This window comes from Corvus cornix, chromosome 10 (genome assembly GCF_000738735.6).
Source record: "Corvus cornix cornix isolate S_Up_H32 chromosome 10, ASM73873v5, whole genome shotgun sequence".
NCBI lineage: Eukaryota > Metazoa > Chordata > Aves > Passeriformes > Corvidae > Corvus > Corvus cornix.
Genome location: NC_046340.1, coordinates 6,438,422 through 6,455,402, shown reverse-complemented (window position 1 = coordinate 6,455,402; position 16,981 = coordinate 6,438,422). Strand labels below are relative to the sequence as shown.

The 16,981-nt window shown below is 43.1% G+C and overlaps 1 protein-coding gene across 7 annotated transcripts in view; it reads left to right on the top strand.

Moving 5' to 3' along the window:
* The window catches only part of AKAP13 (A-kinase anchoring protein 13), a 202,319-nt gene that overhangs the window by 122,687 nt on the left and 62,651 nt on the right, over positions 1–16,981 (top strand). For 2 of the 7 annotated variants that reach the window (XM_019280884.2, XM_019280881.2), the window contains exon 1: positions 9,982–10,723. The exons of the other annotated variants lie outside the window; for them this stretch is intronic. In XM_019280884.2, coding sequence (XP_019136429.2) covers positions 10,643–10,723 — 81 coding nt within the window. In that variant the 5' untranslated portion in view covers positions 9,982–10,642. Of the gene's footprint in view, positions 1–9,981; positions 10,724–16,981 lie in introns of those variants that run through there. 7 annotated transcript variants of the gene reach the window in all.

The window sequence follows — 16,981 nt, the reverse complement described above, 5'->3', positions numbered from 1 at the left end:
AAACTGGTTTTTTTATGACTGTCCTTTTGGGCAAGCCTTGGCACAACTGACGGAGACTCTGGGAGTGCATGGCAGGGAAATAAGAAGTTTGAAGGTAAAATTAAACAAGTCCTCTCTGTTCAAAAGAGCAAGGGGAAAGAAAAAAATCTGTGCGTGGGGTATTGGCTTTCTTTGGCTCCTGACAGTTTGAATGTACACTGGAAAAGATTGGAGCTCTTTAAAAGCTTTATAAGTTGTTTTCTTCTCTTTCAAGAAAACAGAATTTAGATGGAAACATCTTGTTTCAACTAGCAGTTGAATTAAATGTTGAAAATAGGATATTTTGGTTGAATTTGTCGGGGGGGGGTTTTTTTGTTAGGTAATCATTTGATTCACAAGAAAAGTACATTCCATTTTTACGCAAGCCTTACAGTGAGCAGCGCGTGTTCTGTCTGGGAAGCAGCTCTGTCTGAAGCACCAAATACCTTTTGGCAGGTTGGCCCTTAAAATATATTGTGTGTTATCTTTTACGGAGCATGTTGGCAAATGTCTGGATCCCGGCAATGAAATAGCAGGGGGGGAGGCAAGACAAACCTGGGGTTTATTGTGGATTGCTGTTGGAAGTGGAAATGGGAGCCAGGAAGATGGGCAGTGGAGGGAGGGTGTTTTAGTCCCTTGTACGGGGCAGAAAGCAGCAGGGGGTATTTTAAGCCAGTATTTAGGCGAGTGAGATAACACAGGTGCCCGTTTGGGAGATGTATTTCCTTTGTTTCTTGTCTGAGGCTGGTGAGCAAGACCAGACTTGGGGGACATTCAGCCTTTTTCCCCCAAACTCCCAGTACAGGGGAGGGAACGAGGTGCCCACTGCAGCCGCTAAAGAGAGACCAAAGTCGGGAAAGGAGCCCAAATTGTATTTTCTTCCAGTCTTTCCAACTGGCCTAGCCAAAAAAGAGCATAAAATAACAACAGCTGTTGAAAAAAGTCTAAATTGTGTGCCTGTATCAACAGATGTTTCCATAAGCCATTGATTTTTTAGGTTGGCCCAGCTTAAATACAGTATGAGGATGAAAAGAGTCAAAAAGGTAAAATCTTATCTAGGAGATGTTTCTCTGCTTAGGAGAACTTTATAAACTGTCAGAGAAGCCATAAACAAAGTTGCACGAAAATATATAGTGGCTTTCAGTTTAAATTGTGAAAATATTTTGCTTTCAATAGCTTTCAGATCTTTGCTGGGTATTTTTGCTTATGTGTCTGCATTAAATAAGCCCATTTAACAAAACCTGATCCTCTTATAAACATGGAATAATGACAGTATCCCACATATGGGTCTCATTAATTTTTGCATGTTTTGAAGTTGCCTTTTTTTTTCTCTGAAAGGCAAACTTCAGAAACAGAAGAGACTAGTGCTGCATAATAGCCAAAAAAGACTAGCTGAGGAATAATAACTAGGAACAGTTAAATTATTTAACTGTTGCATAACAGAAAGGATTGTTTTTTTCTATAGAGAAGGATGCTGCATAATCTGCATTCCTCCCAGTTGCTGTTACTAGTTTGCTTTGATGGAACTGGCATCAGTTCTGCTGGTTATCTGCAAGCTTTTGTGCTCCTGAGTCTTGTAAATGTTTTGGATTTTATCCTGAAGAGAAAACTTCAGAACATTTTCCCTTTTCTTCCCAAGAAAACAAAACCAACCCTTTCCTTGTAGTCACTGGCAAGAAATCTCAGATGTTCCATTTTCCTTATCTGCAGCGCAGCAATTTGCAGCTCCTGGGACAGTGTGAATCAGAAGGATAACTCAGGGAAATTGCAGCATATCATAAATGCTGCTTTTTGACATTTTTGGCCCCATTTATCATTATCCATTGGCTTAAATGTACTTATCTGTTGAAAAAAGCTATTAAATATATGGAAATGCAGCAGCTCTGGCAGGTGGGGAATGACAGAGGGGAGCACAAAAGCTCAGCAATTTGCTAAAACTTTCCTAGAGCACATGTATTGGCCTGACATTTAACTGAGGGGAGAGGCATAGGAGCAGGGCTTGGGATCCATCATTCCAGTTAGGACTTAACCTTGCAACAGCAAGTATTACTGGAGAGGGATCTTTGAAAAGCTGGTAGAGGTGTAGGATATGTTAGTTTATAACCTTAGAATAAATATTTTATTATTTTTCTGGAGCAGCATCAACTGTTGAGAAAATTCCTCACTAATGGTGATGCTTCCACGTATCTGGCTGTTAATTATACATGTTTTATGCCCTGAAATTCCTTTAAAAATACTTTCTAAAATTAGGCTATGGGGGAGAACATACTCAGCATAGATTGATGTAGCAGTCCTTAATGACGGCTTTGTGGACCCAATGAATCCTTACCCTTGTATATACATCTTTAGTCCAGAGGGATGAAAGTGGGGTAAAAATGGATAAAACCTGGGTTTTTTCCACAGGGTCAACATTCTCTCCTGGGCTCTTGAGCTGTAAAGACGTGTTTGTTTAATATTCTTTACAGAGGACTACCAGGGAAACGGATAAAACAGTGAGCAAAGGAATACTCATGTGGTCCTCAAGCAGACCTCCCAGGTGGGAGCTGGATTCCAAATGCCTCCTCTCAAAGTTTGCATTGGATTTTATTTCAAGTTTCCAAATGCATGGAGAGAGGGCACGAAAATATTGGTTGGATGCGGGTGTAGGTAGGAGGGTGAGCTGGAGTGTCTGTTATTGCTGGGAGAGGGGCTTGGCTGCACTCAGGGCATCTCAGTTACCCGTGGGGGCTGAGATCCCCCTTCCCACAAAGCAAACAGAAAAATTGGAAGGGCAAAACAAATGCCACAGTGTCCTCAATCCTCTGCCTTCATTAGCAGCCAAGCAAAAAGCTGACCTGGGAATGTGATGGGAGCCTTTGTACAGTGCTTTGCTTTCCCACCGCTTCCCCTCCCAGATTTTCAATTACAAGATGATAGAAAAGATAACTTTTTCCCTTTTGACAGAGTGCCTGGCCAGGACAATACACTGGGTCGTGTGGGCTTCCTAAGGGCTGAGTCCTAGGGACTTCAGTTAAAAAGGGAAAAAAAAGAAAGGGTAAAAAAAAAAGTCAGGGAAGCTGAATCATTTTCTGGCATGATTTATTCATTTGAATGACCCGTTTCTGTTTTTCAGTTGCATTACAGTGCCTTAAACTGTAGGCATGAAAGAATGGTAAAAGTTGAATAATTTCCTCAGTTCAAGATGTGTCTTTTTGATATTGTCCATTAATTTCACTCACTCATGCCATACGTCATTTTTGTTGGGCTTTATCCGCCAATTCATCTACATAATCTGCTGCCCTGTCTCTGTTTTTAGCTAAAGACATAATTCTTCAGATAGAACCATCCACCAGACATTTCATGGCACTGATCTCATGTTATGCTGAGGCATCCTGGAGTGGCTCAGGCCTGCTCCTGTGCCCTGCCCACAGCAGTGGGGGTCATTTCAGAATACAGGGGTGTTTCCTGCACTCTGGAAATGTGAGGTGCTTTGTTTTCCTGAACAAAAACTCAAACTAATTTTTATCCTCGTATTTTGAACCGTAGAAATTCAGTCTTTCTCGAATGTGTTGTTATGGGACAACAGAATCTATGTTTTTAGTTGTGTAAGTCAATACTTTCGTATATCCTATATCTATCCCAATAGTGTCAGAATGGGCTTTTTTATTATGGATGATATAAAAATGAAAAGCTCCTTTGATTTTTGAATTTGTGAACTTTATAGTTAATGAAACATCCCATTTTTCTTGCATTTGAGACAAATGCAATGATCTCTTCCTTAACTCCTCTGTAGGACAAATTATTAGACATTGCTTGATTGGGCTTGAGCAGGCCTTCAAGTATTTGGGGGCTAGTCTGTGCAAACTAATTTCAAGTGACTTGTATAATGTTTATGGTGGTTTGAAAACTCCTATAAATGCAATTCACTCTTTTAGATACTTTTATTTATATCATTATCCTTCAAGATCCCAGAAATTGTAATGCTGCCTTTAGATTGGAATCACAGTAATTAACGAAGATTGTGACTCATTGTGTGCATGTAAAATCTACACATCAGCAACTGAAAACCATAAAGGAAAACATAAGCAAATCTATTGTGACCAACTGTAGTTTTGGATGAGATCAGAGAAGTGAATGTCATTTCTTCAGCAGCAGTTCCAGGCTGGGCTGTGGCAGCTGTGAAATCAAGGCATTATCTCCCATCCACTTGTTTTGGTTGCAAATAGTGTTATTCTTTACAGAATAACAGAACATTTTTTTGTGTTTGACCCAATATGTAGGTCATTAGACCTGGTGCCCTGGTGGGAAGTGCCTGAGCACGGGAGCAGCTGACAGGAGGACACAGGGGATGTGTAGCTGGTTTGTTGCTGCAGTTCAGAGTTCAGGTGCTCCTTGACAGCCTGCTTTGGGACTGTTCCCACTTTATCCACTCGTGTTTTCCCTTCCCTATTTTCAGGATGTTGGAATTCACAGAGCAAAGAAACATGTCCAGTGTTTGACAGCAGAAGTATTTCTCTCAACTCCCATAACATGCTAAATAAATATCTGTGGCGTGGTCCAAGATCCCACAGCACTTCAGCCAGCTAGACATCCCAACTGCAGTTATTTTTGGTAAAAGAAGAAGCAGATCTTGCGAAGTGATGTAGAGTCAGCTGAGGGGTTGCTAATCTCTTGTGTGGGTTGTGTTTCTCCTGTAGCCATTTGGGAGCAGTGAGATGGGCAATTGACTTCCTCTGGAAGGATGTTTGGGCATGCTCTGTGGCTGACCAAAGCTTTGGCATTTTTCTGAAGGTTATTTGGACAATAGAAATTCCTGAAAAATGTACACTGGGTCTCTGAGAAATATTAGAAAAAGGGAAGGTCAGGAAGTGGCTGAAGGTCTCTCAAGGTGTTTTTGTATTTTCTCAGAACACACGCTCCGTGTATCCGTATGTCTGACAGCTTTCCAAGCCCTCCTCATTCCCCCACGGCTCTTTAGCTCTTTGTTAGACAGTTCTGTCTTTGAGCTCTAACACAGGCTGCAGCTGGACAGTGGATTGTCTGGATGTTAAATTAGCTCAGTCGTGTTGTCCCAAAGTGTTGCTCCATAAAGAAATGCCTTTCTCCAGACCTTTGTGTGAATATGTGATTTGAATAAGGAAGTTTTGGGAGAGTCCCAGGCTGGAGAATAAAACTTGTGTTGGTACTGTGGATGATTTGCCCAAGGATTAAATCAAGCTGATGAATATAAAGGTGTTTTAGGACCAGGATTGTGAAGGTTTGTTGCTGCATCACTGACCTTCCCCCTTAGAGTAGCACAGATTTGCCGCAGGTGGGATCCCTGTGATGTCTGGTCGTGGGGGACTGTCCATGTCCCTCTCTTTCTTTCCATGCCCTACTTTGTAGGGAAATTCAAAATCACAATCAGCCTTTTGGAGCCACTTGTAGCTTGGTGTGACTCTGGTGGGTCATGCCATGGCCAGAGGAATGCAGCTTTGACCGAAGTGCCACCACCCCACAGGGATGCAGACAGGCACGGTGGGACTGCATCAGCCAAAACTCCTCTCAGTGTTGCAGTGCTCTTGCAAACATGAGAAATGCCTTACCTAACGTCCAGGGCTCTTGATCAAGGTCTGGGGTGTGAGTGCTCTCTATGGTCAGCAGGGGCCTGGTCTGCTTCAAAATCCACGTTTGAGCGTCCGTCTCGGTCTGGTCTCATGTGGGTGCTGACCTCCCTCCCTGCAGACACGATGGATGTGCTCTCCCTTCCAGACTGGACGTGCTCCTCTTACAGGCTTTGCAGCATTAGAGTGCAGATTTCCTTTGCCTTATTTAGTTTTAGGAAAAAAACGTTTTGTTTTGTCTATCCTTGCAAGTGCCAGAAATGTAAAATTTTAAAAAGCCTTCCCAAAAAGCTGCTTTCTTTTAAGAAAAGAGCAATTTAAATTGTAATTTTTCTCTCTAACTGTCTGATGAATTTATTATCACCTCGTTTTAGTGCCCAAAAGTGGGTTTTGTCTTTTTTAAAACAGGGAGAATTTTTTCCTTTCATCAACTGCCCCATTAGTTCCTATCAGAGCCGCGGTTAAAAAAGTTAATACGCCTGAGTATTTCTGCAGATTGCATCATTGCAGGGTTTCATAACGATATGGCAAAAGTAATTCGAAACAGATAACAATAGTTCAGTCTGTTTCAGGATAACCATGATTTCCTTGTCATTAAGAGGTCTGTTAGCGGGTGGAGGAGGAGGAGGAGGAGTTTTATCTGGATGAGTTACAGATCATATGGTGTGATCAAGTGCCTCGTTTTTTTTTTTTTTTCTTCCCCCTCTTCTCCTTCCCTTGAAATCCTCAGTGCTGGACTTGGGTTTGGATATGAAATGATTGGACAGTTTCAAACTCCTGTCTGCACAAAGCGGCTCAGAGCTTCCAGATGTTTTCAATAAGGAGCCCAGAACTGTCGCATCAGCAGCCGGTGGCTGGGGCTGCTGCTCGCGTCTCCGCTCCATTTTGAGCAAGTCGCCAAAAAAAAGAGAGAATTATTTACTTGTTAGAGTAGGGTTTCTTTAATTTAATCTAATCTTTATCGTCTGATTGTCTGTTACATTGTGTTTCAGAGCATAAATATTATATACTGTCTAAACACTTGTATAGCATTCAAGGACTGCCTTAAATAGCTGGACAAAAGAGACTGGAAACCTTTGTTCTGCTTCGTTCGGGCTGAGTTGTGTTCTGTGTCTGCCCAGCGTGCCTGTGTGGATGGCAGGCTGTGTGCAAGGCAAGATTTCTAGCCTGAAATGCAGCAAAAGCCCCACCTAATGTGGGAAGAGAGTGATGGTCTCCCAAGGGAGAGTTTGTCTGACACGTTATCTTCTATTTGTTTGTATTATGTTTTTCCCCACCTTCAACAGTGAAGTCTGGAAATGAAGATGAGATGGACTTTGGGTGTCTGTAGTTGTCACTGGCCTCCTGATCTTGGCTGTGAGGCAGGAACATAACCACATTAAAAACTGTTGGAACGAATTAGGGATTTGGAGGCTTAAATTTAAAAAGAAAATAGAATGGAGAGAAGGGGTTATTTTTTCTAGGTTTGTGTTGATTCTTTCCCTCTGTGGCTGAAGGTGTAGGGGAGTCAAGGAGTTCAATGGACAACCTTTACTAGATCAAGACACATAATTACGGAGTAAGGCAGATCATCATCTTGATTCACAGGACATGCACCAAATCCTGGGATATCCCCCAAGTCCTGGGACAAGTCCTGTGCCCAGAGTCACCCAGTGTGGCGTAGCTTCCCTGACTGGCTCTCTCCACCTGTGTGCACCTTCCACCTGAGCTTTCTGTTCCCGGCTGCCCCATGAAAGCACACAGTGGGTTGCTTGTGGCTTTTGGCTATCCCAGAATGCTTGTGCATAGCTGAGGAAAACTGGCCTCCTGCTGTGAAAGCTGCACATTTCCCAGCGTGTCTTCCATCTGCTGTGACTGGAGATGTTTCTCATTTCCCCTTACTTGCAAGAAGGGTGAGGTAACGTGAGCCACAAAAGACTGGGTGTTGATGCAGCTACAAGCTGGACCCATCTTGCATCTCTGTGGAAGATGCACTGTCACAGTTAGTGATGCTTACCTGGCAGTATCCTCTGCATGGTAGGCATTGCTTGAGCCCTGCAGCTGGACTTTTCTTTGTGGTTGCCAGAGGAATTCTGTGGATCAAAGGTAAAGTGCTTTAAATGGAGTGTCTGAGTAGAGCTGCGCAGTTGTTGTTTGGATAAATCCAGCCTTGGTATACCAGCAGCTGTAATTAAATTGATTTGAAAACAAACCTATCTGCTGTATCAGTTGAAAAAGAAGGGTGCTCCATAATCGAACATTAGAACATCATTAAAGCACTGTGACTGTTGCAAATTCCTACACCTGAACTAAATTCACATACTTTGTTTATGGGTTCCTGCCTTGTAAATTTAGATATGAGGAAATCCCTGCCTTTTATGGTAGTGTTTGAAGGGCTGGAATGCTGTCACAGCCATTTCTGATTCCTCTTCTTGATGGGCACATGATTGCTGGGATTCATTACTTGTGGAGAAAACTGGTGGCTCCAGAAAGTCCCCAAAGTACGACCACATTGTGTGTGTCCTCATACTGAAAGCAGAAGCTCTGCTTGTTTTTGGAGAGAACAGAGTCGTTGCCTGAGATCTTGAGCCAGGGATTGTAGCTGTAAGAGCCTCGTAGAGGAATCCTCCTCAGTTCAGCTGGTGGAGATGAAGCTTTGGGATGTGAGGGAGAGACTGGAGCTTAAGGAAAGTGTGGGGAGACCCCTGGCACTGACTAGGTAAGAGTGCACCTGTGTCCCTTACCGGGAGCAGCTCATCCACTGCGAGTCCCAGCCTGCTCCAGAGCCTGAGGACACTCTCAGGTGTGATGCCCAAGACGGACCTTTGTGTCAGGGCTGGCCACTGTGTCACCAAGTCTCAGGAAAAGATGCCCTTCACTTGCTTACTGAGTCTGCTAAATGGGTAGGGTAGCTGTGCTTGTGTGTAATCTGACTGTATGGATTGGGGCTGTCGCATCCAGGAGCTCACGATAGCATGTGATGGTTCTGTAAACTCCCGGTTTTCGGTTTTATGAACAGGCATGGAAGGGGGTCAGTTCCTGTGTTACTCACAGGAAGGCTGTGGTGCAATGTGTTTGGGCAGTCAGAAGACTGGGTAGCACTGGGAAGAGAGAAGCTGGAGGGCTTGCTTGCAGCGGATGGGTTTAGATTTCCTTTGGAAGACTCATCTTGGACTCAAATGCCGAGAATTTGCGTTTTATCCGTTCTGGTAAGCTGCAGGGTTTCAGTCACCTTTGCCAGAGTTTGAGCTGGTGGCTACAAATCTCCTTATACAACCGGGGAACTGGGACCACCCTACAGGACTGGGTGAAAAGACCTACAACCCCCAAACTAAGCTCCAGGAGTGGAGCAAATCCCAGCAGCAGGAGGCGGGCCAGTTCTCCCAGCGCCGCCGAGGGTGGCTTTTGGAGATCGGCGATTAAACCTTGGGTTGATAAGTGCTGTGTCCAGTTCTGCGTTTCCTGCTTTGCAACACGGGATTAAAAATCTCTGCATTTTCAGCTTTTCCATCTAGCAAAGCAGCAAGTTCTGGTCGCTACGAACTCCCGATCACTGAAAACTCCGCTTCCCCTTTTCTTCTCTCTTTTTTTTTTCCTTTTGTTTTGAACCGCCCCCATTCCCTTTTTTGAATCGGTGAATGAGAGAATGTCTAAAGCCAGGGAAGTATGGAAAGATTTCATCCCTGGAGAGGTCAGGGTGGGGTGGAAAGCGGAGGGGGCTGCAAGGGGGCAGTTTGAAAACAGGAAACCATGTGGCAGTGAGCATGCAGGGCCCAGCTGATGTGAATGAGCTATTGAGAGCACAGACTCGGGGCTGGCCCCGGCATTTAGAAAGATGAAAAACTTTAGGGTTGTTTTTTTTTTTCCCCAAGAAAAAAAAAGCTCTGCCTTTCAGGCTAGAATAGAAGAGGGAAGATTGTATTTTCTGGACAACTAGTTGCTGAGATCTTTGCTCTGTGTTGCAAACAAACGAAGAATAAAGTAAATGACTGATTTCCTTTTTTTTTTTTTTTTCCATATGCATTGATTAAATCGTAAGTTTCCATTCCTGCTTTAGGAAAGCATTAACCTTGAAACTGTCTTTCATTCACCTGGCCTGGGGGAGTATGTCCCTTTGCTCTCAGTCTCATTTTGGACTGAGCAAACACACCAAGTGCCTGCAGAGGTGGAAGAGGCTGGCAGAGAAAAGCTGCTGCTTTTTCTTCCCCTGCTCCCTCCTCTTTTTTTTTTTCCCTCTCTCTGAATCATGCTCCCACAACTGCAAAGTAAATTTGAAAGCTGGGAGAACACTGGTGCAGGACTAAAAAGGCAAGCAGTGACGTCCCAGCCCAAATCAGGAGGGAGTGGCTTTATTTCATTATTTTCTTTCCTTTTGCCCAGTGCTGTCATTAGAAATTTAAACTTAATGCAAACCCAAGCCGCCTTCCCTGGTGAACAGTGAACTGACTCGGAAGGAGGAAAGTACTTTTTTTATTGTTTCTTTCAGTGCATGAGGGCGTGAAAAACAAAGCACTTTGGTGACACTATTTGCGTTGGATACGGAGATTGTTTTTTTTTTTTTTTTGTTTTGTTTTGTTTTTGTTTTTTTTCCTGAATTAGACCCGTCGTGGCGGAGCCTACCTTCTGCCTTTGCGCTCGGAGCGTCAGTGTTCCTGCTGCACACATCTGGCTTTTGTTCTCTTCTCGGGCAGGATTTTCATTCTGGTGCTTTTTTGGATATCAAAGTTGTCTGGAAAACATTTTTTTTATTATTATTACTATAACAGGAAGGCTGATACCATTCTTAGCAGTCGCAAAAAAAATAATCCTATATGTATAAAGCTGTCTTCAAATATCTTTTGTGTGCTATAAGTTCCTGCATTGCCTGTATAAGCAAATCTGTTCCGAGAAGACTTTATCAGCCGGGCGCAGCACTGGGATTTTCATTTTCCTGTTAAGAAGCTCGGGCAGGCTGGTGCGCTGAGACACAGGGACTCCTCTGAGCACGGATGTGAGAGGTCTGGGGCTGTGGTCAGCCCAGGGTTCATGGTGGGCTCTGCTTCTCCGCCGGCTTCTTGGACAAAATGTACGAACGCCACAAGAGGCGATACAGCCTGTGCGACATTTCCAAGGTGGACAGGACTGTAGATGTTGTGTTGTTGAAGGTATGATGTTTGTTTATTTGTGGGTTCCCTTCCCTATCTCCAGGGGATCGATCTGTCCTTGCTGTACCCAAGTCCCCAGCAGGACAGTGCCGAGGGGAGGGACAGGTGGAAGAGCTCTTGCCCTTCAGCGTGGAGGTGGTTTTGAATGTTATCAAACCATTTCATGCCAAATATTATTATCTCTGCAACTGGATAATCTCTTGTGGCATGCACTCTTTGGGAGAGCTCCCTGGCCATCCTATGTGCCCTCTGCCCTTAAATAGTCCCTGGTTTGAAATCTCACGTGGGTTTTCTGTGTGAGGGGCAATGGGTTTCCATTTCCAGTGCTCACTTCTGAGGTTGAAAGGCACATGTTCCCCAAAAAGATTCATTCTGCCAAAAAAAGGCATGGTGGATCCTCCTCTGCCTCTGTTTTTTTGTTTGTGTTAGAAGGGTTGCTGTCAGTCTTGTTGTTTGGGTGTGATTTTGTCTGAGGATGGGTTGGAGCAAGAATCAGGAGTGGCTCTTGGCTAATTGTCCTAGTGTGTTCCTCCTCTAATCTAAAATTAGCAAGGGCTCCACCAAATGGCACAATGGCAGTCTGGGAATGTCCTGTCTCTGTAACAGCTTTGTGGAGCTTCAGCAGTTTCCTGGCAGAGTAGATGGAAATAGGAGAGAAGCCAGAGGGACTGCAAAACACAGCCCAACTCAGAGATCTTAACTCCTGGAAGAGCATTTCTTTTCCCTCTCCCTTTTTCTCTTTTCTCTTCTTAGCTGAAGCAGTGGGATTCTACATGATCATATGGCTTCCTTTTTTATGATTTTTGTTTCATGCTCTTGTGGCCAAGTCAAGACAAAACTATATAACAAATTTATTTTCAATTAATTTTTGTTTTACTTTATCTGCACTAAAATAGACCTAGCTCCTGTTAACTTGCTTTGTTTATGAATGAAAGTGTTTTCCTTTATTTCAGTGTACCCACTGGGTTTTAGTGGCACAAATAGCTCTAAGTTGTTTTCTCTACCAGCTCAATTTTTTTGAGTATTTCTGAACTCTCATGTTACTGATGCTGGTTGAGGATTGAATCCCATGGTATTCAGTCTGTAGACACAGTATGAGTCATTAAAAATGTTGTATTGTGGACGCTGCTTCTGTGAAATGACTGCTTGCTAATTCTTGGGAGGAGACCTGGTACCCCTGACAGTCTTGGTTGCCAATAAAAAGCACAATCTTTTTCTTTATAAAGAGTATCTGAATGCCTGGGTTGAAATACAATTTGCTAGAATTATCCAGCTTCAGTATTTCTGATGTCATCAGTTTCTTAAATTAGTTTTTGTTCAGCAAAGCTTAGATTTTATAACAAAATGTGGCTCTTGTTAGTTCCAACTAGTATTTTCCTAATTGAGTTTCAGAACTGTGGGTTATACTGTCTGTTCCTGCAAATGACTCAGTGTCCATATATGTGTGCGTGTGTGCACGCATTGCTGCTCCCAACACAGGCTGTACAGCCTGCAGATGTTTAAAATAGGGGGTTGCTGGTGACAGCTACAGCTACGATCAACTCTAGCTCGATTTTCAGTCATTCTTCATGTTTTCTCTGGTTTCTATAACATAACTGGTAGATGAAATTAAATTTTGATGATCTAGGGATCCAAGCCAATGCTCGAGTGCGTCAGTGGCAGATCATCTCTTGACGTTAATGGGAGTTGGATCAGGCCCTTAATGAGGGAGCTGGGGGTGGGGTTTCTTTTGGGTTTGGTTTTCATTAAAATACTGAAATAAAACTGTACCTTATCTAGGTCATATTTTGGGGAGTTAAGAGGACAGGGTTTCTTAAATGTTGAAAAGCAAGTACATGTCCTTAGAACAAAAGCAAACCCACATTGGATCCATCAAGAGTGCTTGAGTTGATGAAATTTTAACAAGACACCTGCAAGGTACCAAACAGCTTTCAATTTGGCTGCAGGTTGACTCAGACAAGCTGTCATTTCTTTGAGTGGTAGATGAGTATGTTCTTTGCTTCATTTTAAGATAGGGAACTCAGAAATCGTAGAATTGTTTAGGTTTAAAAGACCCTTAAGATCATCAAGGCCAGCCATTAACCCAGCACTGTCAAGTCCACCTCTAAACCATGTTCCCTCAGTGCCACATCTACACATCTTTTAAACACCTCCAGGGATGGTGACTCAGTCATGACATAGGAAAGAAAACCAGCTGCTAAAAAAGGACAACGGGAACAAGTGTTGAACAAAGAAGATCTTATGCCGTTTTGGGTACTGGATGTTTATAGATGGGATTATATTTGCATTGATTGCATCCATTCTTAGATACAGTCACAAAAGAATTTTTGGTTCCTACCCGTTGTTTTGCAATGCATGTATCATCTGAAGGGCCACTGTCTCGAGGCTCAAATTTTCCATGTTTAGATTGTGCTTGAAACAGTGGCTTGTGAAGTTATGAAAAAAATTAACCTCAGCAATTTTGAGGGTTGATGCACACAATTATTTTTGGCTTTAGCATAGCTTCTTCCTCCTCTCCACATATGAAAAAGCAAGAGGCAGTAGGTTACCAGCAGTGTCCCAGCCTCTGTCAGCAGTAGGACTTCATCCTAGGAAGAAATTCCTTACTTGTGAGGGAGGTGAGGCCCTGGCACAGAGAAGCTGTGGGATGCCACATCCCTGGAGGTGTTCAAGGCCAGGTTGGATGGTGATTTGAGCAACCAGGAAAGTTGTCCCTGTCTATGGGAGGGGTGTTGGACTGGGATCATCTTCAAGGTCCCTTCCAACCAAACCGTTCTATGATTCCATGATTCTTTTACTGGCTGCTGCAGCAGTGCAAACTTGATGAACTTGGATCCTGAACTTAGGGTTTGCCACTGCGCAGGGAAGCCTGGATGATGCAGAAATGACTTAAAAACCTGCTGTCATTGTTCCTGCTGGGTTTGCATTGTAGCAGATGAGGCAGAAGTTGTGGGGTATGTGGGATGTCTGCTTGCCTGAACATTTTGCTGAGCTCTGAGCAGCTATGTGCAGAGTAAAGCAGTCAGTGTGCTATGTTATTGCAAGCCCAAAATGGGAAGTTTCTGTGTGCCCATGTGTGCCTTGGCAGCCCTGTCTCATTTTTATGTTGTGCCTGCTACCACAAATAAAACTATCTAGGGACGGGATATGAAAACCACACTGGCTGGCACCTTGCAAATACATGTGAAGTCAGACAGGCGTTCAAGTGGGGATGAACAGGGAATGCTTTGCAGAGTTACAAAGTAAGAGGTGGGCTTGCTTTGGGAATGGGAGACTGAGAAATGGCAGCTGGGAATGTTCTCTAACAGTTTCTGCCTTTATCTGCATTTCACCTCTGTATGTGAATGCTCAGGTTGTTAAGTTTTTTCACAGCTGGGGGGCAGTGAGGTTTGATTTTTCTGCTTTTCAGATGAACTGATCCCATTCAGCTTCCAGCTGAAGATCAGAACATTATTCAAGAAATTAAAAACAGTGTTAAAAATTAATCAAGGCATTTTGAAATTAAAGGGACAGCACTATTAATTAGATGTTCTGTTCTGTTCCTTGGCTGCTCTGGTAGCTTTACTCCAGCACCAAAGATCCTCCGGAATGAACCCTGCCCACCTAAGGCAAAGTGCCATTTACAGCAGTCTAAGCTGAAAGTAGTATATGGAGAAGTCCCTAAATTAGCTGGAACTGGGCTTCCTTCCATTGAATGTTGAAGCTTTTTTCTTCTTTATTGACACATAAGCAAGTTTGTTCCTTCTTTGGGGTTGTTGTAGGGGAAGCATGTCCCCAGCTGATGGGTATGCGGTGTTCATCAAACTTTGTGGGCCTAAAATGACTCTGAACTTTAATCCTGCGTCTGTTCGTGCTCTTCTGGTTATTGAAGGACAGAAGTGTCTTTAGAATGATGTAGAGAGTTTTTGACTTTTTCTGCTTGTGTCTCACGTAGAATTACGACTGGAAGGGCAACTTAAATGAAATTGTTGTGTTTTCACATTAGGCACATACATGTTTGTGGGAATTTTGCTCCCATATTAGTTAAGAGATTTTTTTTTTTTTTTGCAAAGCCAATGCTGTTATTTTTAAAGCTTAATTCAAGTCTGTTGACTTTTACTTTTGCTGGTGGAGGATGTCCCAGTGCCAAGGGCTGGAAAATGTACTTGGGGCACACTTTCTTTTTCCCAGCTGGGACATTGCCAGGGGGATAAATGCACTCTAGGAATTTAGTGTTGCTCTAGCACCATAAAGAGCTAATTTATTCAGTCATGTAACATGTCCTGTGCTTCTAGGAGCCTTTTTTTGTGAAATCCTTTAATACTGTTGTCCATAGCACTGCTGGCTTGTTTGCTGTGAGTGAGGTCAGTTTGGACCTCCTTGAAAAAATGTTGTCCTGATACAGTGTCACCAGTCCTGTAAAGGTAAAAGACTCAGTGTAGCATATTCACAGTGATAGAAGAAAAATCTCCATAGAAATCACTGCAAAAATGCAAGTGTTGTCCCTTCTGGCATACATTTGAGAATGTCTTGTGTTCTGCATCCACCTGTTAATATCTTCCCCCAAAGCTTAGAAAATACACAGGGAGATTACAAAAAAAATCAAATAAAAAATCAATCTGGAATTTGCAAGCAAATTGATATGTCTGCTCTTAATATTGTCTGGCAAGATGATTACCAAAGCAGTGATTGTTGCTCTTGACGTGAGTTTTGTGTGTATGGAGTCTTTCTGCAGCAACAGATGTTGAAGAAAAACAGTGGAAATTCCTTCCCCAGATGCCCCATCCTTCATGTTCCTTTTCAAAGTGTTTCAGAGGATCTTGAAAGGTGGTTTTTGTGAAGTGGGTAAATCAACTGTTGCTTTAGTTTCTAGTGCAGGAACTGCAGGCAACTGGATAATTTCATTGTAAATGGAATTGTGAAGTTCAAAGTTGGTCAGCATAAACATTGAATTCCAATTATGTGTACAAATTTCTTTAATCCTATAGGAAATTTTCAGGAACAGGAAGTTCCTAGAAAATAATTACAATATGCATATAACTTAAAGAAAAATCATTGGATCATTTCTACTTATGAAAGAAATTAGTTATAATTGAATTTAGAGTATTACTTTTTTCTACTACTTTTATTCTACAGTGAATATTCGAAATGGCTATTACTCAGTGTGGTGCACAAGTACTTAATGATACACTAAGCAAGCTACAATTACTCTCCTCAATATTTTCCTATGTGCAGTTGTATCTGGTTTTAGCTGCAAGGTAGATCATAGTCTGGAAGCTGGGGAAAATAAAAGGAGAAAAATTGAAACTTGCAAATTTAGGACAAAGTTAAAGTAATATGGAGGGAAGATGAATCTCTAGGGATCTGTTAGGAAATGAAAGCTAAAGTCATCTGGTTCCTTATGCTCTGGAGATGTTGATTTATATCACGACCAGTGAGGCTGACAAGTGCAAACTTTTGCAATAGCGAAAGATTTCCTGAAAGGTCAGTGTGTTCTCTTTATTGTGAAATGGAAGGCAAGAAGAGTTAAAATAAAACCAGAGGGAGAGAAAAAGGACTTTTCCATACTGGAAATGTAGGAGAGGTACATAGGTGCGAGGTAGTCCCTGGCCCCCGAGGTGCCTGTTCCTCGGGAGCCTCCGTCACACGGCTCTGCCATAGATATTGTTGGAGTGTCTTTGAGAAGGAGGTCCTGATCCTGCTTTTATGAGCAGGCATGACACTGGAGTGGATTAGATAATTCCTTGTCCAAGACCAAGGGGAGAGGAAGGAAGAGCCTGGAAGTGGGGTCTGGGGTCACTCACTGTTCTGTGGGATGGAGGACACCTCAGCCCAGGGTGTCTCACAGCTTGTCCAGTGCCATCCTTTTCTTGTGCATTAAGTCACATCAAGTTTAAGTTCAGAGTCTGCAGGAAGATGTCCCTGAGAGTCAGGAAATATCCGTGTGTGCCCAGAAAGAGCAATGGAACCATCTGCTGCTCGCAGCTCTTGCTGGTGTCCTAAAGGCCTCTTTGAACATTTAGCCTGCTGGTGTTTCACAGGCAAGCAGAAAATCCTCTGGGATTCAGTCTTTGGTGCCTGGGGATGTGCTTCCATTATTCGTTCTGTGTGTGAGCTGCAGATAAACACATTCAGGCTTCTGTATGGAAAAATAGCTGGTTCTCTCCTGGCATTTCTTCAAAAGCTGTGTATTGAAACTTGGGTCCTGGAGGCTGTTTCATACTCCCTCTGCCACTGGAACAGCACTGCATCCTCTGCTCCCACCGCAAAGACTTGGGA